The sequence below is a fragment of the Aspergillus wentii genome (assembly GCF_001890725.1).
Source record: "Aspergillus wentii DTO 134E9 unplaced genomic scaffold ASPWEscaffold_1, whole genome shotgun sequence".
Taxonomy (NCBI): Eukaryota; Fungi; Ascomycota; class Eurotiomycetes; order Eurotiales; family Aspergillaceae; genus Aspergillus; species Aspergillus wentii.
The window spans coordinates 3,579,217-3,605,654 of record NW_024467832.1 but is presented as its reverse complement, the minus strand read 5'-3'; the positions used below and the strand labels follow the sequence as shown (position 1 = coordinate 3,605,654).

The window sequence follows — 26,438 nt, the reverse complement described above, 5'->3', positions numbered from 1 at the left end:
TCTGCATCATCGAAACAATCCACACTTTCACCGGTTGATGTCATATTTGCTGACTAATATTGGTCTCGGTAAAGACAAGTGCGCTGGCGAGCCAATCACGATGCAAGAAGACCAAGCGAACCCTTAGCGGCAGTCTGTGATGACTCAGCCACGGCGCACACAAAGAGGTTCTCCGCCGCGCCAATCCGTCTTTCTTGCAACCATCTTCTTTCATCCTCGCAGAACTGTGAGTACTGGATTTCCCACCCTAGCTTTGGGGCTTTTGGCTCGCAATGCCTTTGATCATCATGGACTGTGACTGACTTGCAAACCTTTAGACCATCTACGAAGATGAGAGCCAAGTGGAGAAAGAAGCGCGTTCGTCGTCTCAAGCGTAAGAGGCGCAAGATGAGAGCCAGAAGGTGAGACTTGCACTGCAGCATGCGACAGCTTGGGAATGGAAGCTAACAGCCCTAACAGCAAGTAATCTACTCGCCCACTCCATCTCAGCTTCTCGTGTGAACGCTCAAGTTGAACGCTGAATATGATCAAAATACCGACGACGCTACGATGATGATTTATGATCGTTTCGTGGTCCAGCCACTCCAATGAGTACCTGTCTGGTCCTGTGGAAAACACCTACCTTTTTACTCTTTTTTCGATATCGGAGTCCGTCGTTCAACAAAAACTACATCTATTTTTTACCTCCTACTCCGCGGTCTCGATTTTTACGATTTCGATTTTACGCCAGACAGCGTGGGATGTGTTGGATTTCCTCACATTCCTTTTTACTCGGGGGGCGAATCTATTTAGTGGGGTTGGAGGGGTTCTGTTATCAGATCCTTTGAGCTTTGCATGGGGACTGGTCAATTTCCTTTTGTTGTTCTATCTATCAGCTCTTGTTGAAGCTGGGACTCAAAACCGTGGAGAGGTGTCGTTCGAGCAGTTACTTAAAATCCAAATGATTCCTCGAGTCAAATTTTCTATATCGTAAATGAATCGTTCGTATGTCACTATCGTAGTTAATTGCGTATCTTGGGCGATAATTATCGTGAATTTCTTTGTGCGTGGTGTATACCGCCTTTTTTTTCGCCTTGACATATTCCTCTCCGCCTTCGCGAAAGTCCGAATCTCCGGTCCAAGATTTTTTTCTATACCCTCATGCGTACTGCAGATACGGTAGAATTCGTCCACCATTAGCAGCCAGCTGCCACTCTTCTATACAATGCCTTCAGATAAAATTGACAAGAAGCGCAAGCGCGCCTCAGACCGTCATGAACGTCCGAGTAAAAAGCCTGCGCTGGAATTGCAGGACCTGCCGCCTCTGGCCTCCAGCGTCGTCGACGACCATAGCGAGCTGGCTCCAGTGATCAGTACGCTTTTTTCGGATTTTTTTTTTCTTTGGGATATGGATATGAACGGAACTGACAGAAAACAGTGACAACCCCCGGTCTCAACGCACCCCAAAACCTCCACCTGAACCCCTTCCTCAAGAACCGCGAAAGCCAGTCTTCCTCAGCAGCCTCCACCAGAAACCGTGGGATTGTCTCCTCTGAGCTCCTGCTGCAGTCGTCCGAGCACCCCAAGCTGGACTTCTTGGGCCGTGAGGCTAACGATGATGCCGACTCGCAATTGAAGCACTATATTGCCGTGGTGGACCCGGAAAAGAAGACCTGGCAGTTTGTCGAGGCGCGCAAGGTGACGCTTAGAGGTGCTGTGAGAAGAATGCAACCTGCTGAAGAGGATGAGAGTAGCGAGGATGAGGAGATGGTATGTTAATACTCAGAGACAGACACAGCTAGTGTATATGAGGGTACTGATTTGTACAGCAAACAATGCGCTCGCAACGAACAGCCCTCACCAACACCTTTGGAACGAAACAATCCCGCAAAGCAGCCCAATCCATGGCAGAAAACGCTCAGCTGTCCAACGCTCCCGCTGGCGCAGCCAACGCCGCTGAGTCGGCCATCCTCTCGTCTATGCCCACCGACGGCCCTACAGATATCGCCTCCAAGGCCGCCGCTGTCCAGGCCCAGGTCCAAGCCAACAAGCCCATTCCCCGAGCCAACCTCGAAGCCAGCCAACCCGCCGACGTGTACCCGATCGACGTCCTCGTCCCCAACGGCTTCTCCACCCTCCAGCAACTCCCAGGTATCAAGGAATGGCAGGACGCCGTGTCCTCCGGCCGCGCCGTGGCCTCGACCTCTCGCTACGTCTCCCGCCGTGTCGAAGGCGTCGTCCGATCCGGCAACACAACTCACATTCAAATCCTGCGCTTCATCCTCCTCCTCTTGGAATTCACCCGTTCCCTCAAGGCGGGCCGCGATCGCACCAAGCGTCTCCCTCCCCGCGAAGAACTCCGCCGCGCCCTCTCCTCCACTGGCGAATCCTCCGAATCCCTCCCAGACCCCGTCATCGACGCCATCCGTCGCAAGTTCGCTCCCCAGGGCTCCAACCTCGGCAAAAACGACATCACCTTCCTCCACACCACCATCTGCGCCTTATCCCTGCACATCCCTCCCCGCCCTGCAAAGGACGGCGGCGCCAGCTCGCAGGGTGGTAACGCAGCTAATGAACTGGCTACTGACCCCTCCGATCTGCGTGATGACCTGCGTCTCGATAACCCCAGCATCACCCAGTACTTCCGTGAATTGGGCTGCCGCGTCGACAAGCCCCGCGAGTCCGAGTTTGCCAAGTGGGACATCAAGGGTGGAAAGGCCGAGGCTGCTGCCCGCCGTGTCGCTAGATTGAAGGTTCCTGTTGAATTCCCCAAGGTTAGCCGTGGAGGCAAGAGGTGATCTTGATTCTTTTCCACTTGTTTATAAAAAAGTGTCTTCCTTTTTTGGCGTTGGTTCCTTATGAGTTTTGTATCATGGATATCTCTGTAGCGGATTATGCAAATCATGCATGTACAATGACAGATATATTGTATAGAAGTGGTTATTGTATACATATGCTACAATTGCGAATGGCGATGCCACAGGCATGACTTAAGGATAGATGTGGAGGAACAAAAATGATAGGTTGAGAACCCAAACGCGGTAACGACAGACCGGTTCGTCAAATTCCATTATTCACTGCAAGCAGTAGTTGGTAATTCCATACTAAATATGAAATCTATGTGTATATATATCCGCCAAATTAAGCAGCAACTCCCACCGGAGTCGACGCCATGGTCACAGCCGGCTGGATGGGAGTAGCAGTCTGCATGCGAGGCTGAGACGCAACAGCAGGCTTCTCATTCTGGAACGCACGATCGACAGCCGCCTGGAGAGTTTCGTTGCTGCGCAGACCCAGCTGCCCATCCTCCCACATGGGCATGTTATCAGCCTCAGCGCCTTCGACGCCCACGCCAACGAACCCACCAAGGGCCTCCCAGTCGCTGGCACGCTTGATGTTCAATTTCTGCCAGACGTCCTGAACGGCCTGAACCAAGTGGTCCTGGTGTTCCTTGACATGGCCAGGAGTTGGGGTGATACGCAAACGCTCTTCACCTCGAGGGACGGTGGGGTAGTTGATGGCCTGCACATAGATGCCGTGCTCTTCCAGCAGCATGTCCGAGGCCTGTCTGGCCACCTCCGCATCACCAACCAAGAGAGGGACGATGTGAGACGGGTTCGGGATCACGGGAATATCCAACTCCTTGAAGGAGTCCTTGACCATGCGAGTGTGCAGCTGCTGCAAAACACGATCTCCCTGGTGCTGGGCTTGATACTTGATGGCGGTGTCAGCACCAGCCATGGTGGCTGGAGGCAGCGAAGTAGTAAAAATGAATCCAGGGGCGAGAGAACGGATGGTGTCGACCATGGCAGCAGAACCAGCAATGTAACCGCCAACGCAACCATAGGCCTTGCCCAGAGTACCAGTGATAATGTCAACACGGTCCATCACAGTTCCCTTGGTGCTGCGAGGGTTGGCTGTGTCCAGAGAAGCATAGGCGTCGTAGTCGAGGTGTTCCGCAACACCGGCACCGTGAGGACCATACATGCCCACAGCGTGCACTTCATCAAGGAAGGTAATGGCGCCGTACTTGTCCGCGAGGTCTTGAATCTTCTCGATCGGAGCAATAGAGCCACACATACTGTAAACAGACTCAAAGGCGATGATCTTAGGGACATGCAAGGGCAGAGATGCCAGTTTGGCTTCGAGATCCACAAGATCGTTGTGCTTGAAAACCATCTTCTTGGTACCCGAGTGACGAATACCCTGGATCATGGACGCATGGTTGAGACTATCCGACAAGATGACACAGTCGGGCATTTTACTGCCAAGGGTAGCGAGAGTGGCATCGTTGGCCACGAAGCAGGAGCTGAACACCAGAGCCGCTTCCTTGCCATGCAGCTTGGCCAGAGTATCCTCCAACGCTACCGCATGTTTGTTATGACCGGAAATGTTACGGGTACCTCCTGCACCGGCTCCATAGTTATCTAGAGTTTGATGCATCGAATTCAGCACCTCAGGGTTGCGGCCCATTCCAAGATAGTCATTGGAGCACCACACCGTCACCCGCTCCTCACTGGAGGTAGTGTGAGCGCGAGGGAACTCCTTGGCGAGACGGTTGATGTTGTTGAAGTAGCGGTAGGACTTGTCCTTGTGCTTCTTCTCCAATTCGGCATTGTAGAAATCATTGTAGTTGAATCGAGTGGTAGAAGGAGCGTGGGGGCGTGGGCCGGTGAGAGTCGAGGTTACATCCGCAGCGGGAGCAGCGGGAGTGTTGACCAGACTAGGGTGAACTGTAAATCATACAGTTAGTCCAGTTTCCAGCTTCCTGCTTCTGAGTAATATGAAATCATGCATACCTCTCTCGTTCTTCTTGTACGACTCCTCACTCAAACTGGCACCATTACCCGCGGTGGTATGCAGGGCTCGGTTGGTCTGGTGGGCGCGGAAATACTTGTTGTTCAATCCCGTCACTCCAGCCGCAGAGGAGGTGAATCGCTTGGTGCCGGCCAGACGAGAGCTCTGCACAGCCAAAGCCTTGCTCATGACAGGGCAACGACGAGCGAGGACCTGAAGGTTAGACATGGTGCCGCCGCCTGGGCTGGTGCTGGGGCGGGTGGCCGTAGAAAGAGTGCGCAATGCGGCGGGAGAAGTGCGCTTGAGAAACGGGCACATAGCCCGAGACTGCTGGAGGAGAGACTCCATGGGTGGCAGACGTGTGGAAGAGACTGAGATGGAGCAATTGGAAGAGGATGAACAGAAAGAAAATGAAGTGAGATTAGAAAAACGGGGGCGAGGGCAGATTCATAAAGCGATCTGGAGCGGAGGGGGCGTGCGGACTAAAGAGAGAATCTCTTCTAAGACCGAAAACGATGGGCGATTCCTGTGACTAACCCGATTAGGTAAGGAGACTCGGCGAGTCTTTCTGCTCGGCTGACGATCGGCATGGCGCTGATTGGCTGGAGGCAGCGCACGGGAGGCCCATCCGGTCAGGTGACCTGGTATCGAGTGGTACGAAGTTACCGAGCAAACCCCGCGTGCGACGGGCGGACCGAGGTTTCCGGCGGTAAAATTACAGCTTGTGTCGCCGGGCAGGGTAATTATGATGCGGAGTTGGATGCGAGGGATTGTCATGGATCAGGTGGATGAAAGAATGAAGTCATGTTGAATAAATAGCAGCAGTAGGTAGAATAGACAATTATGTAGTCATACAAAAGACCAGCGGTGGTCGGTCCTCGAGATCAGTCAAGAAGAACAAAATTAAATCAAAGCATCCCTCCCATCCATATCTCATAGTCCCGGAGACTGTGGCTCCGTAGAGAAAAGGAAAGAGAAAAGAAAAGAAGAGATATGACAAAGGAAAAAGAAAAAAGAAGCCCAGAAAAGCGTCACTCAGACAGAGAAACAAAAAAGAAAGAAAAAGAAAAAGAACAGATCTATCTCATCGCCAACTCCCAACCCTCTTTGGCCTTTTTTGTTTTGCACCTCTCAGCGTCTCATCTGCAAATCCATCACTGCATTAAGCTCAACTCGAGCTTTCGTAGACAGGAATGTAGAGTGGTAATACACGGCAGTCTCGTAGCTGCCGAGGAAAGAAGATAAAAAAAAAAAAGAAAGAAAAAGAAATATCACATATGGTTAACAAACTTAACGCCTTCATCCGTCCAGTCATGCGAAGTAATAAAGCTCAAACAGTCGGGGATCAGCTCAATCCCCCATCACCATCGATCAGTCGCAGTCGTTCCTTGGTCGTTTTGGCTCTCTTGGACGTGCCTTTGGCAGCGGCCTTTCCACGCCCACGTTTCGTAGTGGGTGTCCCTGCGGCTGAGGTTGGAGTAGCAATGTTATCTGCCGTCGATACGGGCGTTGCGGCTCCCGACTGCTTTGCACTGGCATCATCAAAGTTGCCTTCGCCTGTTGGAAAAAAGAACAAGAATCAGCTATGCTCACCGTGGAGTGGGCAAAAAGATACATACCTTCATGATACATGTCATCCAGTGTAAGGTCCTTCTTCCGCTTCTGTACCGCCTTCTTTCCACCTTTACTAGCACCGAACGCCTCGCCTCGGTCCAGCGCTTCTTTCTCTTTCTGCTCGATAAGCTCGGCCTGCTCGTCGTCTGCGAGCCACAAGGCAATGTCTTTAGTCCGGCTTTCACGGTTACGTGTGTTGAAGTCGACACCACCAGCTGCGCCACCAGAGATGACAACCCGCTGCACCTCTTCCTTCTGCAAAGCTCGCTTGCGGATACGCTCCTCGATGGTTCCACGTGTAATGAGACGGTAGACGGTAACCTGTCTTGTCTGTCCAAGACGGTGGGCTCGATCCATGGCCTGAGAATCGATAGTCGGGTTCCAATCGGAATCGTAGAAGATAACCGTGTCAGCAGCCGTCAGGTTAATACCCAGGCCACCCGCACGGGTAGACAGCAGGAACACAAAGATCTCAGGCCGACTCTGGAAGTCTGCCACTGTGTCACGACGATCCTCCAGCTTGGTACTTCCGTCCAGACGGCAGTACTTGTAGTTGCGGTAGGTCAAGTATTCTTCCATCAAATCAATCATGCGCGTCATCTGGAAGTAAAGCAGCACACGATGGCCACCGGCCTTGAGCTCTCGCAAAAGTTCGTCCAACTTGGCCAATTTACCCGAGTCCGTGACGAACCGCCGCATCGATGGCACTTCGATGTGTGTGTAGCGTCCCTTGATGGAAAGCGGTTCTGGAAGCATCGGGGTCAAGGAGTAAGGAGCCGGATCCAGCTGCTGTTCAAGAATCTGCTCTTCCATCCGTTTTGACGGAGTGTCAAATAGAGCGTGCTGAACAGGTATATTGAACAAGCTATCCTTAGTCTCCTTCAAGGCCCACTGACTGGAAGAAGACACCGTGATTGGAGGCGCCGACGCTCCTGGCTTGACGCAAGGCTCGATGACATTGAGACCTTCACGCTCGAAAGTTGAGCTCGAAACATTCATGAGCTCTCGCATGTAACCTTCCACGGCAATATCATGGACAGCCCGACGGTCGTTGCGCTGTACAATGTTCAACATAGAATGAGGGAGTACCGAATTCACAATCGTAGAGTCACCATCATTCTCCGCACTCTCGTAGATAGCATTGAGCCGGGACAGTCGATTCGGCTTGTTGCGACGACGAGCCGCCCGTTCGAAGACACCGAGCTGCGATGCCTCGTACGCCTCCCCAATGGAAGTATCAGTAAACCGTAAGAACGAAAAGGCCGCATCATCCGCGACGCTTCGCTTAATATTCTCCGGCGTCCAGATATTCATCATATGACCGAGGTACTTGTTACGGAAACCAACCCGGGAGTTATCAGGCCCAGGCATATCGACGCGGCCACCGGGACTGCACAGAAGGCGCGGTAGTTCGTATTCGATCAGATTGCGAGTCGAGTAGGCAACCTCAACATTCTGGCCTTCGCGAACGAACGAGGCGGTTTCGGCAAAGTGGGCGGCGGAGAATGGGGATTTTGTGTCCGCCCGTTCAAACAGATCCGGGTGGTTACAAACCTTTCGGAACTGCATAACCAGGTTCATCAGGGTGGTGCTGTCGGTTTCATCGCCCACGGCGGCTTTCTCGATGAGATCAATGATGCTAACACGATTCCTAAGATTGGCGTATAAAGCCCGTTGGCGGTAGGTCAGATCACAGAAGATGTCCTTCTCAACCTTGTCTCCAAGTTCTTGTTGAACATGCTTCTTCACACGACGAAGCATGAAAGGTTTTAGAATCATGTGCAGACGCCGAAGTTGGTCCTCGTTGAGTTTAGTATTAGTCTGAGCGTGGGATTCGATATCCTTCGAGAACCATTCGCTGAATTCATCATGCGAATCGAACAAGGTAGGCATGATAAAGTGAAGAAGAGCCCAGAGTTCTTGCATGTTGTTTTGAATGGGCGTACCAGTCAGCAGAAGACGATTTCGACAGTGGAATCCTAGCAAGTTCTTCCACCGTGAACTTTGCGAAGACTTGATGGCCTGAGCTTCATCCAGAATCATGTATTGCCATTTAACCTTTTGGAAGTACTGCGCGTCCAGGACTACCAGTTGGTATGAAGTCACCAACACGTGGAATTCTGACTCCTTAGTGTAGGTTATGTGCTTGCGGTCCCAGAACTTTCGAAGAATCTTTCGATCCTTGGCAGATCCCCAGTATGGAAGAACCTTGATGTTGGGCACGAACTTGGTGATTTCCTGCTGCCAGTTATGCAAAGTAGATGCGGGGGCGATGACCAAGAATGGACCCCAGATGTTATGGAATTCGGCCAGATAAGCCATGACGGAGATGGACTGGATAGTCTTACCTAGACCCATCTCGTCGGCAAGGATACCGTTGATACCCTGTTCGTACAAGTTGACAAGCCAGTTCAGACCCTTCAGCTGGTACTCCTTCAGCTTGGCTGTGAGCATATTGGGCTGAGAAATCTGAATGTCACCCAAACTAGTAGGGTTCTGGAAGTTCATTTCACCCTCATCGAATGCAGACATTTGATCCTGTTCGTTGAAGGCACGTGCTCGGTCCTGAGCTTGCTGAACAGCATTCTGGGCATTTGCCATCGCAGCTTGCCGCAGAGCCGTTTCATCTTCCGCATCGAAATCGAGGTCCTCGAAGTTGGTGACTTTGGCATTTGGATTGGCAACGCTGGGAGGCAGATCCACTGTGTGGTCACCTTTGCCTGATTGAACAGTCTCATTCGATCCCTCCACTGCAGTGTCCCCGGACTCATCTCCACCAGCACCACCGATTTTCCGGCCGATGAAGTGAGAGTACAATTCAGTCTGGGAGATAAGGAAGTTGAGCTTCCGCTTCTGGCGGTTAGCCTCGCGCTCCGCCTCAGCCTTTTTGGCCGACTCGATCTCCTGCTTCTCAGCCAGACGGCGCAAATCACGCTCTTCACGTTCGTTGCGTTTCCAGAAAGACATCATCTCACGCATTGTTCGCTTCGCGCGAGCTTGGGTGTCCTTCATGCTCTTGTTGGTGCGCTCCTGCCATTTACGAGACTGCTTACTGGCCAATTGAGCAGTCTTGCGCAAATTCTCCTGGCGAGTACTGAGAGAGACGGTCTTGATGCGGTAAACCTTGGGGATGTCTTTACGCGCAATATCCCGCCAGATCTGTTCGTAAATTTGATTATAACCCTTGGTTTCGAATGCAGACACGGGGACGGGGGTGGGCTCCTTGGAACGGCCACCTTTGACATCCTTCTTGAGGGACTCCTTTCGGGGATCTTCCTTGGGTGCAAGAGGTAGAGGGTCATCATTTTCCATAGCTGCATAAGCAGCCTCGGCTGCATCTTTCTCGGCCTGTTTTTGCTCCTTTGATTTCTTTGGCCGTGCAGAAGTACCACCCCGGCCGGACTTGCGTCTCGATGGAGAGCTTCGGCCAATGTGAAAGGAGCTTGTCGTACCTCCTTCGAGGTTCGGGGCCAAAGGAGTGACCTCGCCAATCTCTTCGGGCGCGCTTCCACCCTCGAGGGCTCTCTTGGTTGTTTTGATCTTTCTCTGAGCGCGTTCGGCTTCGCGCAAGAACTTGGCCTTTTCGGCAGAATCCTGGGCTTTGTTCGCTTTCCGTTCCGCTTCGAGCTTTTTCTGCATTTCCTGGCGCACTGTGTTTTCCCTCCGGCGCTTGCGCTGCATGTCCTTCTTCCGCTCTTTCTCATCCTGGACTTCCTTCGCTTGTACTTCGGCGACGACGGACCCTTCGTTAGCGGATCTAAACCGGCTCATGCCATCTGTAGCCTGCTTTTCGAACGTTTTACCAAGCTTGATCAGGAACTCATGTCGGCGACGCTAAGACTTTGGTTAGAATATCATCCCGTTGTCCGTGTGTCCACGACATACCTTGCGTCTCAAACCCTCTGCCTTTTCCGAATTAATGACTCGTTTCTTACCCTTGGAGAGATAACGATCCATTTCGGCCTCAAATCCTGGGCCCTCCACATCACTCTTTTCTGCATTGTCGATGTCGTTCATAATTTTATTAACGGCTTCCAGATCTTGCTCGGAGAGGGTCTTTCGAAAGCTGGTAGCACGACCTTGAGCAGGGCCCTTGATGGAACCTGAAACGCCGTTGGCCGAAGGAGTAGCGGGCAATTCATCTGCGATGGCTTCCTTCTCCACGTTTCGACGACGCCTGTCCACGGCCGGTTTTTTTTCCAGTCTTGGCAGCGAAGGGGTCGGAGCATGTTCCGGCTCTCTGGGTTTCTGGGCTTGGATGGGAAGAGAAGCTGGCGGATGCGGTGCACCTGACGGAGCTGGGGGAGGAGAGGCGGGTCTCTTATGAGAACGCTCTTCTTCTGCGGGTCCGGAGAGGATGCTGGCAAACGACATGGGATCTGCAGCCCTGGCAGGCTTCTGAAAGTGGTCAAAACGTTAGTAAAATCATGAACGTGAATGATGTCTGCGATACGGTTGGTAGAAAACATACGGTTTCCTTCGGAGGGGATGCCGGTCTGGACTCTCGCATTATGGATGGATAACCATTGCCCCCGATGGGAAAAGATGCTGGCTCTTTCTTGGGTGGGGACTGGGAATGGCTTTCCGGCCGACTCGAGGGATGAGCATGAGACGGGGTGGAGTGGCCGTAGGGAGATGCGCCGTTGCCAGGCATGACAGATGCCGAGTATGGGCGTGGAAGAGGAAACTGGGGAGTTCCCGCGGTCGATGGATGTGCCTGGAACTGAGACGAGGAATCCGCGTGAGGTGGAGGAGCACCACTGCCATTCAACGGAGGTAATGTGCCAGGCAACGGAGAAGGCGCATGGTTGTAGCGAGGGCTCCTGGAGAGGGAGGCGTGAGCAGGAAAGGCGGGAGGTGTCTGCGGAGGATGCTGCGGATACTGGTCGTTGCCGGCGTAATAGGGAGGATTCTTATTTGGAGGCGAGTAGACAGGATAATGAGGCTGCTGGGGAGGAGACTGGGAATTGTAGGGCGGAGGACCCGTCATGATGGCCGCGTGTGTGCCGGGATCGCGGCCGCGAGTTTTGGACGAAGAACGCAAAAGACCCCAGCGGCAAGGATTGGATGGACGGCGATGGGGATCGTGGCGTGGGTTAAATCGACGGGTCGGTCACGATAGACTAAGGGTTATCCATAGGAGATTAGAATCTAGGAGAGAGCGATCACGCGTTGATCAGCGTTAGCTATCCGGGATGGGTGCAGGAGGAAATAATGGGGCTGGATGCGGAGGGAGGAAAGATGGCAATGGAGACAGAAGGGGGATTAAATATCAGATGGAAAACGAGGATGGAAGAAGTCGAAAGAGGGAAAAAAGCAAGATTGGCTCACCGTGAGGGATTAAGCCTCTTTGTGCTCCTCGTGAACCAACGCCGGATTGCGGGTCAGCAGAGCCCCCCAAGGGGATGGAGGCGAGGAGGATGCGACAGGGCAAGACGGAGGAGAAAATAACAGATTGGGAGGATGGAGAGGCGATGGCGATGGAGATGGAAAGGATAAAAAGGTGATGGGGATGGAGGATGGAAGAGGAAGAAGCGACGTGGCGGAGGAGAGAAAGCGAGAAGCGTTAAAGATGGGATTTGATGGATGGCTTTGGATGGATGGATTGGATGGAATTCGTCTGGACTGATTGCCGTCGGCGACGCGTATGAACCATGAACTCGTTTCGATGAGGATGGAAATTCTCAGCTGTTCTCAACCGCTTATTTCGACTATTTAATTATGCAGTCGATATTTTGATGTTATTTCCTATTTTGACGTGAATAGTTACATTTTCTAGTACGTGCACACATACCATGATATGATGATATAATATAACTAATAAGTATGATATGATATAACACAACATTATACTTATATTATCTCAATATAAACTGATTATAGACTAATATTATATTCATATAGAGGAATAAATCTGTTTGTAGCTGTCATGTATCTTTCCTGTCTGCAGTCGGTTACCTGCACAAAAGTAGGGATCCTACATAGACAACTCATGGTTAAAAAAGTATCAGATGGTATTGATTATAGATATTTAGCTACTGTAGATATTTAGATATTGTAGATAAATTGTATTCAATAAAGATATCGTCTAATACCTATATAAAATTCTACGATATTTGATCATCTTGACTGTCTTAGTGCTGACTGACGCTATACAAGAGTGAATAGCATCAAATAATAATGAGATACATCTTGACATAATCTTAAATAATATTTAAAGAAAAAACATCATTATAGCAATATCAAAAATCGTACTTCATGATTACTCTTCTTCGATCTTCACTTGACAGCTCCTCCACCAAGATTCCCCCAAGGTATCCCAATCTAAAATCCAACCTTGTATTTAAATCAACCATCCTCTCCTTCTCTCCTCTCTTCTCTCTTCCCTTTCTCTCCCCTTTTCCATCATCTTCTCCTCCTTTTCTATCTGAAACAGAGATAAAGCATAATCGCGGGGTTCATCGCCGAGCTTCATGACGTTCTCGACTCCATTCTCACCGTCATCCCCCACTCCCAACCCCAGCACCATGTCATTGAATGCTGGTCGATTCAATATTCAATCCAACTATTGACCCCAACCCAATCTCACCCCAATTCAAGGCCATTATCTCCCTATCAATGTCTCCGTAAGACTTCAATTGACCAAGTACAGTCCAGCTCATCAACATATGTGGTTGTAATCCTGGCGATTGACCGTCGACCCCTGCAGTTGTGAGAAAATAGCCTCTGTTCTGGTCGATCACAGCTATGTATATCGCCGGCCGTATGGATAATGGATTCAACGAAACCCTGGTCTGGTCGATCGACGTCACTCTATCGTATCCCCCCCCCGGCGCTCCGGAGTCATCTTCGACTTCATCTCTTTCCAAATCCCGAATTGCCGGGGGATGACAGTCTATAAGAAAGACTTAATTTCCAGTGCTGGTATCCCCAGATAGTCATCCTTTCCACATCATTCTTAATCTCAATAGCATTCTCTTCATTCTCTCTAGACATCATGTCTCTCCCTGATACCCAATGGGCCCAAGTGATCGAACAGAAAGGCGGCCCAGTCGTCTACAAGCAGATTCCAGTCCCCAAACCAGGCCCTGACGAGGTCCTAGTCAAAATCAAATACACGGGTGTCTGCCACACAGACCTGCACGCCATGAGAGGTGACTGGCCTCTCGCGCTGAAATTGCCTCTGGTGGGTGGCCATGAAGGCGCCGGTGTGGTCGTGGCCAAGGGTGATCTTGTCAACTCCATCGAAATTGGCGACCATGCTGGTGTCAAGTGGTTGAATGGGTCATGTCTGGCTTGCGAATTCTGTAAACAATCGGATGAATCCCTCTGCCCCGATGCTTTGCTCTCTGGGTACACTGTCGACGGTACCTTCCAGCAATACTGCATCGCCAAGGCAGCTCACGTCTCCATTCTCCCCAAGAACGTCGCCATGAATGCTGTCGCTCCAATCCTTTGTGCCGGCATAACAGTCTACAAAGGCTTGAAGGAGTCTCAAGCCCGGCCGGGCCAAACCGTCGCCATTGTCGGCGCAGGAGGTGGCTTGGGCTCTCTCGCACAGCAATACGCAAAGGCCATGGGGCTGCGCGTTATTGCCATTGACGGGGGAGAAGAAAAGAAAGCCATGTGTGAGCAGCTCGGCGCAGAGGCATACATCGACTTTCACACATCCAAAGACCTAGTCGAGGACGTCAAGGCCGCATCCCCAGAAGGCCTGGGTGCCCATGCTGTCCTTCTTCTCGCTGCGTCCGAAAAGCCCTTCCAACAGGCTACGGGATATGTTCGTTCGCGGGGGACCATTGTCGCCATTGGTCTACCGGCCGATGCATACCTGAAATCACCCGTTTTCAACACGGTAGTCCGCATGATTACCATCAAAGGAAGTTACGTCGGAAATCGACAGGATGGAGTGGAGGCGGTTGACTTCTTTGCGAGGGGACTCATCAATGCCCCGTTTAAGACGGCCCCGTTGAAGGATCTTCCTCGTATTTTCGAATTAATGGGTTCGTTTTCCCTCTCTTGCCCCTCCTTTGTCTGTATTTGAAACATGCACGCTGACTGCACACAAAGAACAAGGAAAAATTGCCGGTCGATACGTCCTAGAGGTTCCTCAGTAGAACTCAATTCCCAACAAAACGAACCATCCATCTATCTACCTATCTACAACCATGAATTAACGAGGAATAGCAAAATATGAATAAATTACTTCATTGCGTTGCGTACCTGGATTGACAAGACTAAAACTACTCATACTCTATTTCATACCTCTTTACCTGGTACATCTTTACCACCATGTAGATAGGTCTCAGATGGACTTGATGACGTAGACTCTCCCGTCGTGGTCTTGGGGCCGTTGTAGAATTTTCGTGCATAGAGAACGTAGTACAACAATGCCCCTAGCCAGAGTGCACCGTTGATAACCACCGTATAGTTCATATTTTGCGCTAGATGATATCAGTAAACTGAATTCACAGCGGAGATAGGGGAGAACTCACGAGTAGGACTCGGCCCCGTAGTCGGGAACATACTCAAAACAATCACATAATTCAAATACACAACAGCAGTGATCGCGATGGGTTTGCTAAGCCGCCCCGTGTAAAACTCACCAGGCTGGAACCGCTCTTTACCCCAGACGAGTCGCGAGAGGATCGGCATCATCCATGCGAGATTGTTACCTGCTACTGCGAGAGAGAAGAGGGCGTTGGAGGCTGCTTCGTCGATCAAGCAGAGTAGACCCAAGACAATGGCGATGACGACTACACCCCAGATCATGCGTACTGGTTGGAATAGAATGCGTTTACTGACATGTCGGAAGAATGAGGAAAATGGGAGTCCCCCATCTCGGGAAAAGGCCCAACTTTGTCGAGAGGCGGCGATTACCTGCGGGATGTTAGTCGAATTTCTTAAGTTAAAGAGGTTACATTCAAGCTAACCAGGCTCAAACCCATGAAGAATTGCACAATTGCCACTACTGCCATGAAACCAAGGGCACCGTTTTTTCCAAGGGAATCATAGTAAATCTGATATGGTTAGCCCTCATACTTCATTATATGTCTGGATACCTACCTGGGCCATCGGCTGACCGAACTTCGAATCAAGCACAGCTGATATATCCGTATCCACCACCGCTGCAATGATTATAAGAGAAACAAACCCTAAAACCCCACACATCCCCGTTGACCAGATAATTCCAAGCGGGACAGCACGGGCGGCATGTGTTGCCTCCTCGCTCATGTGCACGCAAGAGTCGAATGCGCCAATCGTCCAGATAGGCGACAGCCAGGCCAACATAAATGCCCAGCCGGTTGGCCAGGTGGTCAGGTTATCCAGGTGTCCGAAGACATAAGCTCCTGGGTTGACCGGGGGGTTGTTCATCGCCTTGCCAATCGGTAGGGCGATGACAGTCGCTAGGACGAGACCGACATTGCTCACGATACAGGCTGATTGGATCTTAGGCATGATGCGCGCAAAGAATGTGGCAATGAGACCGTGAGTAATGACACAGGCCGCATATGTACCGTATAAAACTCCTCGAGAGGCCGACCAGTTACCATCCCGTGCGATGAAGATAAGTGAGAGTAGCATAGTAGCGAATCCATCTCGTTGCAGTCAGCAATGCCCCAACCAGAAAATAGAGAAAGTGCTCACAATCAATCGAGCATACACCACCGACCAGACCTATAGTATTGCTGTACCCGACGACAAAACTCAAAGGGTTCTTCCATTTCTCTCCACTGAAGTAATGAGTCCAAAAATACAAACCGCCTGATGTAGGCATTGCAGATGCCAAATCAGCCTGTGCGCAACGAACAAATCAGCCCAGGTCATTAATAGCGAGTAACATATGCAGCATGGTACATACCATAGCCAGACCGACAATGAAAATAAAAGTGCTGGCAGCTAGCCATCCTATCAATGCAGTCAGCACCACTACTCAACCAGCATATCAAGATCCAATCGGTATTCAATACCCTGTCTATCGTCAGCCAATCCTCAAGACATGAAGAACCATAGTGTCAAATACCCAAACCATTCCCACGGGCCCTGCAGGCATCGAAAACGACAATGTAGAGGCAATCGATGGTAATAGACCCATGATACTAAACGCAACGGCAAACACCTGAGTTGTCGAATAATGTCGTCGAAGCTCTTGCTTGTATCCCAATGTCGCTATAAAATCAGCATCTCATCTTCATCGTGCAGAAAAAATCATCAAGCATCAATTTACCCAAAAGCTGCGAATCACCAGGCTCAATCGTCCCCTCTTCGACAACCCCCGGAGCTGCCTTGTAATCACCAACACCTTTTTCTTTCTTCTCCGCCATGTTGATTGTATGCACGTGTGGTTGATTTTGTTACTGAAGAACCATCAGATGTCACCCACCCCACCTGGAATCGTCAGCTTATATGTTAAATGTTTAAAGTTCTCCGTAAAAGGCAATGGAAGGAGCGTCATCTGTGTAACTGTGCCCATGCGCCATCCAAGATATCTAGCATACCTTGCATAGATAAGCATGCTAGGGGGGCTAAGGGGTTGCAATTTCCGGATAAACTTCATGGTGGAATTGTGCATAATCTCGGAATCATTCCTATGGCTATTCCGACTGGTATCTCTGCCTGTCTGTCTGTGGCGAAATGATGGTAGGTCCTGTCGAGTCGACGGGGGATGGACACTGTAGCCGAGGATGGCGGTATCTTATCATGTCTTGTCAGACACAGGGATCGTGATACGAGACGTCCAATCTGCATCTCTCATGGGCTGATAAGATCCCGTGGTGGACGTTAGTCTGATATATTGGATCTGGGCTTGAGGGGAAGAGGTGGAAGAGGTAAGATTGACGTGGTGAAAGAGGAGTCCTCGTGCCTCGTGCATGCGGGGTTACTCTAGACTGCAACAATCGATACTTCCTAGTGACCTAGATACAGTCGAATCTTACAAAGTACTTTCTAATCGAGCGAAAATGAGCCCAGCACCAGTACACATGCCATTTCCAGGGTTCCAGACCCTATGGAATGAATTCATGATGAGATACAGAACATAGCTCCTTGGGGTTATCACTCAACCCCATAAAACCGAACATGGTATGAGAAAGAAAAGAAAGAAATACTGAATGCAAACAGAAAGCAAGTCCATTAAGTATACAAAAACCCCCGTGGCTCTAGACAGCCCCCGGTCCTTTATGATTCGATTGATCTAGAAGAAGCCTGGGCTTGATATAGTCCTCATCTAACTGTCGGAACCACGCGCCATGATCTCCGGATGGCCCGCCTGAGAAGAGATCTCGGAGGGCATCTCTTGCACTCAGTCCAGGTTCCCTTCTAGAGGGTGACACACTGGACGAGGTGGGTGCTGTTTGTGGTTGGGATGGTGACCGTCGCAGTCGCGAAGACGCAGGCGCCGCCGGGGCCGCGGGAGGAAGGTCATCATCCGACGGAGCTTCGTCGAAACCAAGATCGAAATCATCGACAGGATCTGTCTCGGTGGCCCGGCCTTTGCCATGGGTCTTCAACCCAAACTCATCCTCACTGGCTATACTACTGCCGCTATGACTCGGGGCACCACCGTTTAGAAGCGTGGCCGTCGACGACCGATCGCGTTGTGTCTGCACATCCTTTGAACCGAAAGCGTTCGAGTACATCCGCGAGTGTCCTCGACTAGACTGCGGTGGGGGACTAGGACGGCGATTATTGCCGCTGGAATAACTATCATTCCGCTCGACATTTGCCCGAGGCACTCCATCCAGGGGAATGGAGGAATCCGCCCGACGAGGCGTGTATCCCAACGCTGTATCGGAGCGTTTATAATAAGTACCTCCGTGGGTAACTTCGATATCAAACTCATCATCAGAGTCAAGCTCTTCAACCACGCCCGTTCTAATACCGAGAATCTCCAGCATCCGAGCTGTTGTGCCTCCGAATATAATGACCGTTAGCACCACCACAACAAGAACTGTAGCCCGTAGTGCTGGCGCGTTAACACCCTTGAGACCCGCAGCCAGTGCAACACCGACAGCTCCACGCAATCCGGCCCAAAAGAGCATGGCTTGGTAGGCAAACGGCAACTCATCCGCAACATCCATACCACGGCGACGAGCTCTATACCGGATAAACCAGTTAATCGCCTTGGACAACGGGAAGACGGCAAGATATCGGGAAAGACAGATGCCGAAAACAGCAACCAGGATAAACAGAGGCTTGAACTGCAGGTTGGCCTCGACAAACAGGTCAAGTCCAAGGTAGATAAAGATAAAGTTCTCCGACAATTGTGCCATCACCTGGAAAAGGTATTTGGTGGTCAACTGAGTCCGACGCGACATGTTGTAGTAAGCATAGTGCTTCAAAGTGATACCGCAGAACAAGAGGGAGACGATGCCTATTACCAGTCAGTTTTCGGTTACACCCCAGATAGTTTCACCACCACTTACCAGAAAGATAAACGCCGTTGGAAAAAAAGTAACTGGCATAGGCGATGAGAACGATCAGGCAACTCTCGATCTTGGGCATGCGACGAACAAGCGTGTATTTCAGTCCCAGGGCAGTCATAATGCCGACAACCATACCCACCAACATACTACCAAAGAAAACCAACAAGAAAAGCCCAATAGCCTCAAACAGGTTAAGAATCGTGAGCGAGCCGGCTTCGCTATCCGCATACTTCTGCGCCGTCTCGAACAAAACAATCGCAATGGCATCGTTCAGAATCGACTCGCCAAAGATAACAGTGTATAGCTTCGGCTCGACCTTGTAGAGGTTGAAAATGGCGAGAATCGTCACCGGGTCGGTGGCGGAAAGTGTGGCGCCAGTCGAGATAGCCTCGACAAAGGACATGTTCAAGCCATCCAGCGGAACGCGGGTCCAGATGTATAGTACCAATCCCAGCACAATGGCGGAAATAAAAGTGCCCGCAAACGCAAAGGTGAGGATAGTGCCTATATTCCGGAAGAAATTCGCCTGGTGTAGCTCGTAGCCTGAGGCTAGAATAATCGGAGGAAGTAGGAGGTTGAAGAAGAACTGGTAATCGAACGTAACGCTGTCTTGGATGGGCGATTCGGGACTCAGGCGTATTATCAACCCAACGAACATGCCTAACACACCATGAGCGACCACCACAAAAGCCAAAAGCCAATACAGAGAAAAAACATACCCGCAAAGATAGACAACACAGTCTCATGAACCGCCTGGATCTTCTTCTGTTGCAGGATATAACTCGTAAACAACGCAAACATCAACAACATAATCATAATAAAGAGCGCCCAGGAGCTGAAAAACTCCTTGGTACCGGAATCGGGAGCATCTGCAGCCAAAGCATTATTATCACATTCCACGAGATCGTATACAAACGGAGGGCCAGCATCATAGTAGAGGTCAGTGTGTGTGCGTACCTTCTTCGGGATCTGAATCGGAGTCCGTAGCTCTCCCTATACAAGCAAACAGTCAGCTTTCAAGTTCATATTTCGCCTATCCATCTTTTATTTTCTGCTGAAATGGTAGAAGGGGATATCATCAGATGCTGAGACCAGGGAGATAACATACGGAGTATCTGATGAAGGGCATCACCCACGAATTGGCCAGCCATTGTTACGACAAGACGACCAAGGCAGCGGATGACACCGGACGGTTAACCCCAACTGCAAATCTCTGACGCCAGAACGAGGCGCACATAATAATATGCCCAAAGACAGACCAAAAGAGCAAGCAGACGATTCTCAAGGGGCCAGAGGAGATGCGATGGAAGGAGGGATGGTCGAAATAGCCGGCGACTTTTTGGGGACAGGTATTCGCCAGCGCCCGCCTTTGGGTCCCGCCAGGCCAAGACAACGAAGCTTGTCAGATTCGATGCAACAGAATGACTAGTATCGAACAGAAATAGAATGCAGTGGAATCGAAAAAGAAAAAAAGTACTATCATATTGAAAACTACTACAAAGTACGGAGAACTCCGTCTGAAAATAAATAAAAAATTACCCTCTCTGTACTCCATTTTACCTCCCCTCTGCCAATCTGCTGGTCAACCATGCCGCAACCAGCGCGGCGCAACCTCCGAATCGCAACACCCAGCCGACGCTATCGTCATAAGGCTCCCCGCGAGGCTTTTGAAACACCTTGAAGATCACACTACATATCAGGGTGGACAGGAACTGCGGCGCAGAAATGGCCACATTGTGCAGTCCCAAGATGATGCCTGCTTGTGCCTGATTCTCATTCTCACCCTCCCCCTCGTCCGTCGCTTTGTTGTGGAGAAGCCCCGTCCCTGTGCCTGTCTCGAGATCTTCGCGGTGTGGGTCGGAGTGAACCGCGTCCGTGTCGGTCATCGTTGAACCTACTTCACTAGGGACTGCCGTTGCTTCTACTTCGATTTGACGTTGCCGGATTCTATGTTCCGCATCGATTCGAGCTACCTCGTTGGAGATTAAGGCAAAGGGCGCCCATAGCGTCACAGCCCATGAGATGCCAACGAAGCCAACCAACACCGTCCCGGCCTGGAAGCTACTTGTGAAAAAGGTGCTGAACATACAAATCGCAAAGAGTACATGCGACAAAAGCCAGGCCCGGCGAAGCGTAAATCCCGGTATCTGCAATTTCGCCAGCCATGCTGGACCTTCGGTAGATTCAACGGGTTTGGACCCAGCCTGCGCCGGTCCTGAATCCCTAAACGGAGCACCCGATGTCCTCCGTTGGACCCCTGGGCTTGGATTTTCTTCAGCAATACTGGCCCTGGCCGAGCGCACAGTATCAGGAACAGGCCGTTTGTACGTAGGCACGATCAGAGCGGGCATCGTAACATTAGCAATGAACGAAATAACAGCCTCGACGAGAAGTGCAAAGGTCGCAATCCTAGTAGCTTCCACCCATGCCTTGTTGATATCATCTTCAGGGAGCTGCGGGTGCTGTGCAAAAAGCGGGTTGACATAAAGCTGCCCAATGTATGTCGTAGCATAGAACAAGAAAGGAAACCAGCCTATCCACGCGACGACTTGGACCTCGCAGACTTTTGCAATCTGAGGCGGGAGATTGCGAATCGACTGGAATACCTGTCTGAAGAAATCAATAAGGCCTGGATTCTTCGAAGCAGGTGGGCCCTCCAGCCGTGGGTCTCGTTCTTTAATGTATGTACAGCTGATGACGAGCGTGACTCCCAACGAAAGCGACGCGATCGCACAAAGGATCTGAAACTGCGTTCGTCCCAGGAAAGGGAAATATTTTGGCAGATCAATGTACCCAAATATGTATCCCAGGATATTGCCCAGTCCGGTCAATCGGCTCGCCCATGCATTGGCTGATTCCTGTTGATGGGCAGGGGCATTGTCGACGATGAAACAACGAATCCCTGCTTGCACTGTAACAGACATCCGGATATTAGCCAATAATTCTCTCGATAGCGAAGTTGACAGCTGAGAGACAAACCAGTATTGATAGCAAAATCCAGACAATACATCAAGATAGTCGCTATGATTATAATCGTCGTTCTGGTCCCCACCGACTCTGGGTGAGCACCAAATATCCCAAGAAAGCCCCCCACTATCTCCTGCACCCATGCGAGAGCAAGCAGAACCACCACCGTTGCTGCACCTCCAGAGATCATAAAGGGCTTTCGCTTTCCCCATGGTATGCGACAGTTATCGCTGCGAATGCCAATATACGGCTGAACAAGAACACCCGTTAGAGGGCCTGCAATCCAGACAAATGCAAGCAGGGCCTTGCTTAAGCCCAAAGACATGAGAAAGGGCTAGATGAGATAGTCAGCTTGCATTCCAACACTGTAGAATAGATAATAAACTCACCGATCCATTCGACAATTCAACAGACCATACAACCTGAAGACTATCATCTCAAACCATCAATAAACCATGCCTGGCAATCCACATCACAGGGAGATATAGAAAAGCAATAACTCACCCACCGATACTCATCGTCAACAAAAACAGATACAAGCTGCTTTTCGTTTCCACGATATCATCCACACCCTCCCTCACACCCCGGCCCTCAGATAAACCAAACGCTTCATCATGGTCTTGTTCTTCCACAAGAGGGGAACTCTCATTAGCAACACGCTCATATGCGTTTTCCATCATGGGTGGAATACGCCCCCAACTAACCAAGGCAAGGTTCTCCCGGTTCGATTAAGATCACACGACAGTCTTGAAACGAGATAAAATAAAACGCACAGGTATCTCTGTAAGTCCACTTAAGACGATACAAGGAAACAGAATGGGATACAAATGCCACTGGCAAGGTTGCGGTTGTACGATGTAATCGGGATATTGGTGTCCGGAGATCAGGGTACACAGAATAGTCCAAAGGATGAGATGATTGACTTATTATTTAGGTATTTCGTATTGGATTTTGAAGAAGATAATGAGAAGTTTACTGTGCAAAAGGCAATCGAGAGCTGTAGGCCCTGAGCCAAGAGAGGATGATGCAGCAGGGGGCGGTGTATGTGAGGGTGAATCCAACATATAACAGCAACTGGGAAATCTTAAAGCACTGGAAGAAACACACAGATCAAAGGAACAGAAAGTGTATTCACAATGACCTCGAAATAATGCTGTTGTTGGCAAGAGTGTGAGATGGTCCCTTGAGGTCGTCAGCAGGTCGAACACGTGACCCAGTCTGGACTGCAACGGCTATATCTACACGGAGGTCTATTATTGAAATCCGCTGTCATTTTGATCGTATCTTCAAGTCTTGATTGCATGATAAATTCCATCCCTAAAAAAAATATGTCTATAAACTAAGTTGCTAAAATAGCAGAATCAAACCCTCTGGCTCTCAAAAGCTTCCTGAAACTTGAGAAACACACGAGAAGGCTGAAATGATATGCCTCCAAATACCCCTCAAGCTGTACGCCACTTTTGTTCCAGCCTGCTCTGCCTTTCCAACCTTCCAGATTCCACAGACAATGATACAGAAATCCCATTATCAAGCGTGACACGTGAAGACAAAACAGAGAATGGAAAATTAAATAACAAAGAAATCGTAGTGGATATAAACAAAACAAATGCCACAATAAACACAGCATGCGACGAGGGGTGGCATGGTGTAGGCATGGAAGCACAGCACCATTGGTAATGCAGGAAAATGCAAAATAAACAAAAAACCAAAATCAAGAGGAAAACGCCTGTATTTACCCCAGTATGCGTGTCTTCTTACACCAGACGATATATTTCAAGACGATGCTCATCAAAGCCTGTCATGAGCCAAGTTGCGAAAATTACCCCAAGTGGGTTGCGAGCTCTGATTAACTCAGTGCCCTATTAGAAGGTCGGTGTTGTGTTAGAGCGTGCCCTCTTTGAGAGGATGGCACAAGTAACTGGCAATCCGCGGGCCGAATATGTTGCAGCGGATGGGATACCGATAGTATCCCCCAAAGGATTACCCATCTTACATTTGCTGCTGGAGCAGTTGAGGGGTGAACATGTGAGGAGGAACCATGGTAGGCATCGCGGTCGGCATGGTCATATGTGTGGGCATCGGCATCGAGGTCATGCCGGGCATGTTGACCATACTGCTGGGAATGGAATCCGAGGGCGATGAGCCCTCAGGAGAGCCATAATCGTTCTCCTCGTTCTCCAAGTCCTCATCGTGAGCATTCAGATGCGACTGGCCATCTTGCTGAGCCTCATGGATCCGACGGTGTCTGGGCGGATGCCATTAGCTATTACGTCTTAACAAATCGTCGTAGAGAACTTACTGTGCGAGGTTGTCGGATCGTGAAAAGGCTTTGCTGCAGTAAGGGCAAGGATAAGGCCGCTCTTGAGTGTGGGTTCGCACATGCCTAGACGCTAACTATCAGCCGGCGGTTACAGAAATTATCAAGGGGTAACATGATGCAGATCATCTCAGATAGAGTGTGCACAAATGAAAATTGTTTAAAAATAGATTGAAACTTACCGCTTCAAATGCTCCAAACGCTTGAAAAGTCGCCCACACGAGGGGATTGGGCACGAATGCGACTTCTGGGCGTAAGGACCATGCTCCATCATAGTAGCGCTTCGGGCACGACGGACAGGACCAGGGGCAGAGCCAAATCGGTCTGGTCTGTTCGTTGCACTCTTGTGGACGGCAGCTTCGAAGTTGTCGGCACTGGGAAGACCTGCAAGATCGTCCTGCGCGTTTGCAAGGGGGAGAGGGTTTTGCTCAGAGGGATCGTCAAGCGTCGATAGTGGAGTAGCATGGCGAGAAAGTTCCTGTAGCAAATCCTTCTGGGGGAGAACTGTAGCAGGGGTGCCAGTTGGCATACGGCGCGAGTCCTGCTGCGATTCATCTCCTTCGACAACTGGGGCTACTGAGCTAGAGACAGAGCGTCTGAGATCACTGGGCTTGTGCGCAGCGTACGCGATCGGCTGAGGCGGCGGGCCCGATGACTGAGCATGGGCATTCGCCTGGGCAGCGGCAATAGCGTTGGTCACGCCCGGCGTAATGGACGACCGGCGTCGACGCTGCTTGTATGTGGGCGATCCCTCGATAACCGAGTATACGCTGGAGGGGAAAGTTCGAGGGGGAGGTGGGAAGTGAGCACTTGCAAGATTTGACGGCGGCAGTTGCATCATAGGGTTGAATGAAGATGCAGGCGTTATTTCAGGGATTGCAGTGTAGAGACCAGTGTCTTCGTTGGCAATGTAGGCCGGTTCAGCACCAAGTGGAACGCTGTTCTGAGGGGGTGTAACCGGTTCAAAAGACAGACCACGGTTGCTGTAGTCTTCAAAGTGGGACGAAACGAAAGATGGGGCGGGCGAGTATTCGACAAAAGTTGGCATGGAGGCGTGGCGCTGGTGGATGCGAGCGATGGGTATCCCATTACGGTCGTAATGCATGGGCGCATAATCTTGCTCGCGCTTAACGAAGTTCTGCGTCAATGGGTTCGTCATAGGAATCGGATTGTACATCGCCGGATTGCCAGATTCGTCCGTGAGAAGAGGCATCGTCGGGGGAGCCATTTGGGGAGCCATCTGGGGAGCCATCTGGGGAGGAGGCATAGCGTCAACGGTCCGAACCACTGGGGAGGCGGATTGGCCATATGTCGTACTTGCGTGTGCAGCAAACGAAGATGAATTTGCTTGTTGAGCCTTTGTGAGTTGCTCATAGAGCGACTGGGACGAGTCAAATTCAAAGGAGAGGGCAGGCTCGCTGACGCCAACGGTAGTCGCCTCCTGGCCCATTTTCTCCCTCTTCAAGTCACGTTCCAGCGCATCGAGAAACAGCCGATCGTGTGGTACACTGTACCAATAGAAAACCTTTTGCTTCTTCTGCGTCCGGATACAGTTGTTCTTGTAGAGGAAATCGAGAAAGGGGCTCTTGGGCTCTTCGAGAGTCGCGTCGGTACCGGCCTTGAGGTTTCGCAGGTCAGAGAAAATACCCTCCTCGAACTTCTTCGAGTTTTTGACGGGGCGGCCAAAGGCCTGAAATCTGAAAGCCAAGCATCGCACGATATCGGTACCAGAGATGTGGAAAAGGTTGCTCCTGTTAGGAATCAGTCAAGGGGTCCATATGCGTCGTATGTTCCTTTGTTGAACTAACCAGAGCACACAGGAGATGTAGTCGCCAGTAGGGAGTAGGAAGCGGCGGATGAGTTGGTCGGGTTGCCAGTCAACCGGCGCGGAGAGGAGGAAATACTTCACTAGGCGGGGATTAGCCAGAAGGATTAAAGTTCAATAGGAACAAAGCAAGCGTACAGTTATCAACCTGTTGTAATGCGACTTGCGCATCATGGGGAAGGCTCTGTTGTGCTTCGGTCGAAAGCATAAAGGTCTCTGGTTTTTGCGGGGGTGCCATGGGAGCACCGTGAGGATGAGGATACATGTTTGCTTGTAAGTGTAAAGACCTGTTGAAGAAGTGGTCAGTTCAGCGCGGGGGGAAAGACTGGCTTGATAGCTCGAGTGGAAACAAAGGGAGCCATCATAATTATAGATCGGGACGCAAAGGAGAGACCCGTCTGTGCTGGCTATTTTTGCAACATGATGAAAGGGAGAAAGGGTGAGACGCACGGTTAGAGAACCAGTTAGAAGATAAGCCACAGGCAAAATGAATCGCAAGACTCTTGACTAGAAG

At 50.6% G+C, this 26,438-nt stretch overlaps 8 protein-coding genes across 8 annotated transcripts; 3 read left to right on the top strand and 5 right to left on the bottom strand.

Moving 5' to 3' along the window:
- Positions 1–116: 116 nt before the first annotated feature.
- On the top strand, positions 117–1,129 carry ASPWEDRAFT_265126 (uncharacterized protein). The gene is made up of 4 exons (XM_040832863.1): positions 117–230; positions 318–393; positions 627–684; positions 804–1,129. The coding sequence occupies exons 2-4, from the start codon at positions 331–333 to the stop codon at positions 971–973; spliced, it is 291 nt and encodes a 96-aa protein (XP_040695052.1). The 5' UTR covers positions 117–230; positions 318–330; the 3' UTR covers positions 974–1,129.
- Positions 1,130–1,204: 75 nt separating this feature from the next.
- On the top strand, positions 1,205–2,777 carry ASPWEDRAFT_167396 (DNA-directed RNA polymerase I subunit RPA49; the record flags this gene model as incomplete). The annotated part of the gene is made up of 3 exons (XM_040830142.1): positions 1,205–1,352; positions 1,418–1,749; positions 1,809–2,777. The coding sequence occupies 3 exons, from the start codon at positions 1,205–1,207 to the stop codon at positions 2,775–2,777; spliced, it is 1,449 nt and encodes a 482-aa protein (XP_040695051.1).
- A 343-nt stretch (positions 2,778–3,120) lies between these two features.
- Positions 3,121–5,124, bottom strand: hemA (5-aminolevulinic acid synthase HemA; the record flags this gene model as incomplete). Its single annotated transcript, XM_040830141.1, has 2 exons — positions 3,121–4,712; positions 4,779–5,124. 2 exons carry the CDS (start codon positions 5,122–5,124, stop codon positions 3,121–3,123), a joined length of 1,938 nt encoding a protein of 645 aa, XP_040695050.1.
- Positions 5,125–6,121: 997 nt separating this feature from the next.
- Positions 6,122–11,380, bottom strand: ino80 (chromatin-remodeling ATPase INO80; the record flags this gene model as incomplete). The annotated part of the gene is made up of 4 exons (XM_040827451.1): positions 6,122–6,333; positions 6,396–10,224; positions 10,276–10,788; positions 10,862–11,380. 4 exons carry the CDS (start codon positions 11,378–11,380, stop codon positions 6,122–6,124), a joined length of 5,073 nt encoding a protein of 1,690 aa, XP_040695049.1.
- A 1,847-nt stretch (positions 11,381–13,227) lies between these two features.
- On the top strand, positions 13,228–14,527 carry ASPWEDRAFT_34912 (zinc-dependent alcohol dehydrogenase). The gene has a single exon (XM_040834116.1). It carries the CDS (start codon positions 13,388–13,390, stop codon positions 14,432–14,434), a length of 1,047 nt encoding a protein of 348 aa, XP_040695048.1. The 5' UTR covers positions 13,228–13,387; the 3' UTR covers positions 14,435–14,527.
- A 122-nt stretch (positions 14,528–14,649) lies between these two features.
- ASPWEDRAFT_101971 (putative GABA permease) lies at positions 14,650–16,576 on the bottom strand (the record flags this gene model as incomplete). The annotated part of the gene is made up of 6 exons (XM_040827435.1): positions 14,650–14,834; positions 14,886–15,270; positions 15,324–15,410; positions 15,457–15,989; positions 16,039–16,186; positions 16,391–16,576. Coding segments are annotated over 6 exons (1,524 nt in total), but the record flags the coding sequence as incomplete, so codon positions are not given.
- Positions 16,577–17,213: 637 nt separating this feature from the next.
- On the bottom strand, positions 17,214–22,929 carry ASPWEDRAFT_56501 (uncharacterized protein). Its single transcript, XM_040838291.1, has 7 exons — positions 22,287–22,929; positions 22,172–22,211; positions 21,795–22,116; positions 20,428–21,726; positions 19,535–19,684; positions 18,816–19,475; positions 17,214–18,763 (listed from the first exon to the last, which is right to left on the bottom strand). The coding sequence occupies exons 1-7, from the start codon at positions 22,460–22,462 to the stop codon at positions 17,550–17,552; spliced, it is 3,861 nt and encodes a 1,286-aa protein (XP_040695046.1). The 5' UTR covers positions 22,463–22,929; the 3' UTR covers positions 17,214–17,549.
- An 842-nt stretch (positions 22,930–23,771) lies between these two features.
- Positions 23,772–26,189, bottom strand: steA (sexual development transcription factor SteA; the record flags this gene model as incomplete). Its single annotated transcript, XM_040839631.1, has 5 exons — positions 23,772–24,027; positions 24,082–24,165; positions 24,282–25,850; positions 25,908–26,007; positions 26,063–26,189. 5 exons carry the CDS (start codon positions 26,187–26,189, stop codon positions 23,772–23,774), a joined length of 2,136 nt encoding a protein of 711 aa, XP_040695045.1.
- Between the last annotated feature and the right edge of the window lie 249 nt (positions 26,190–26,438).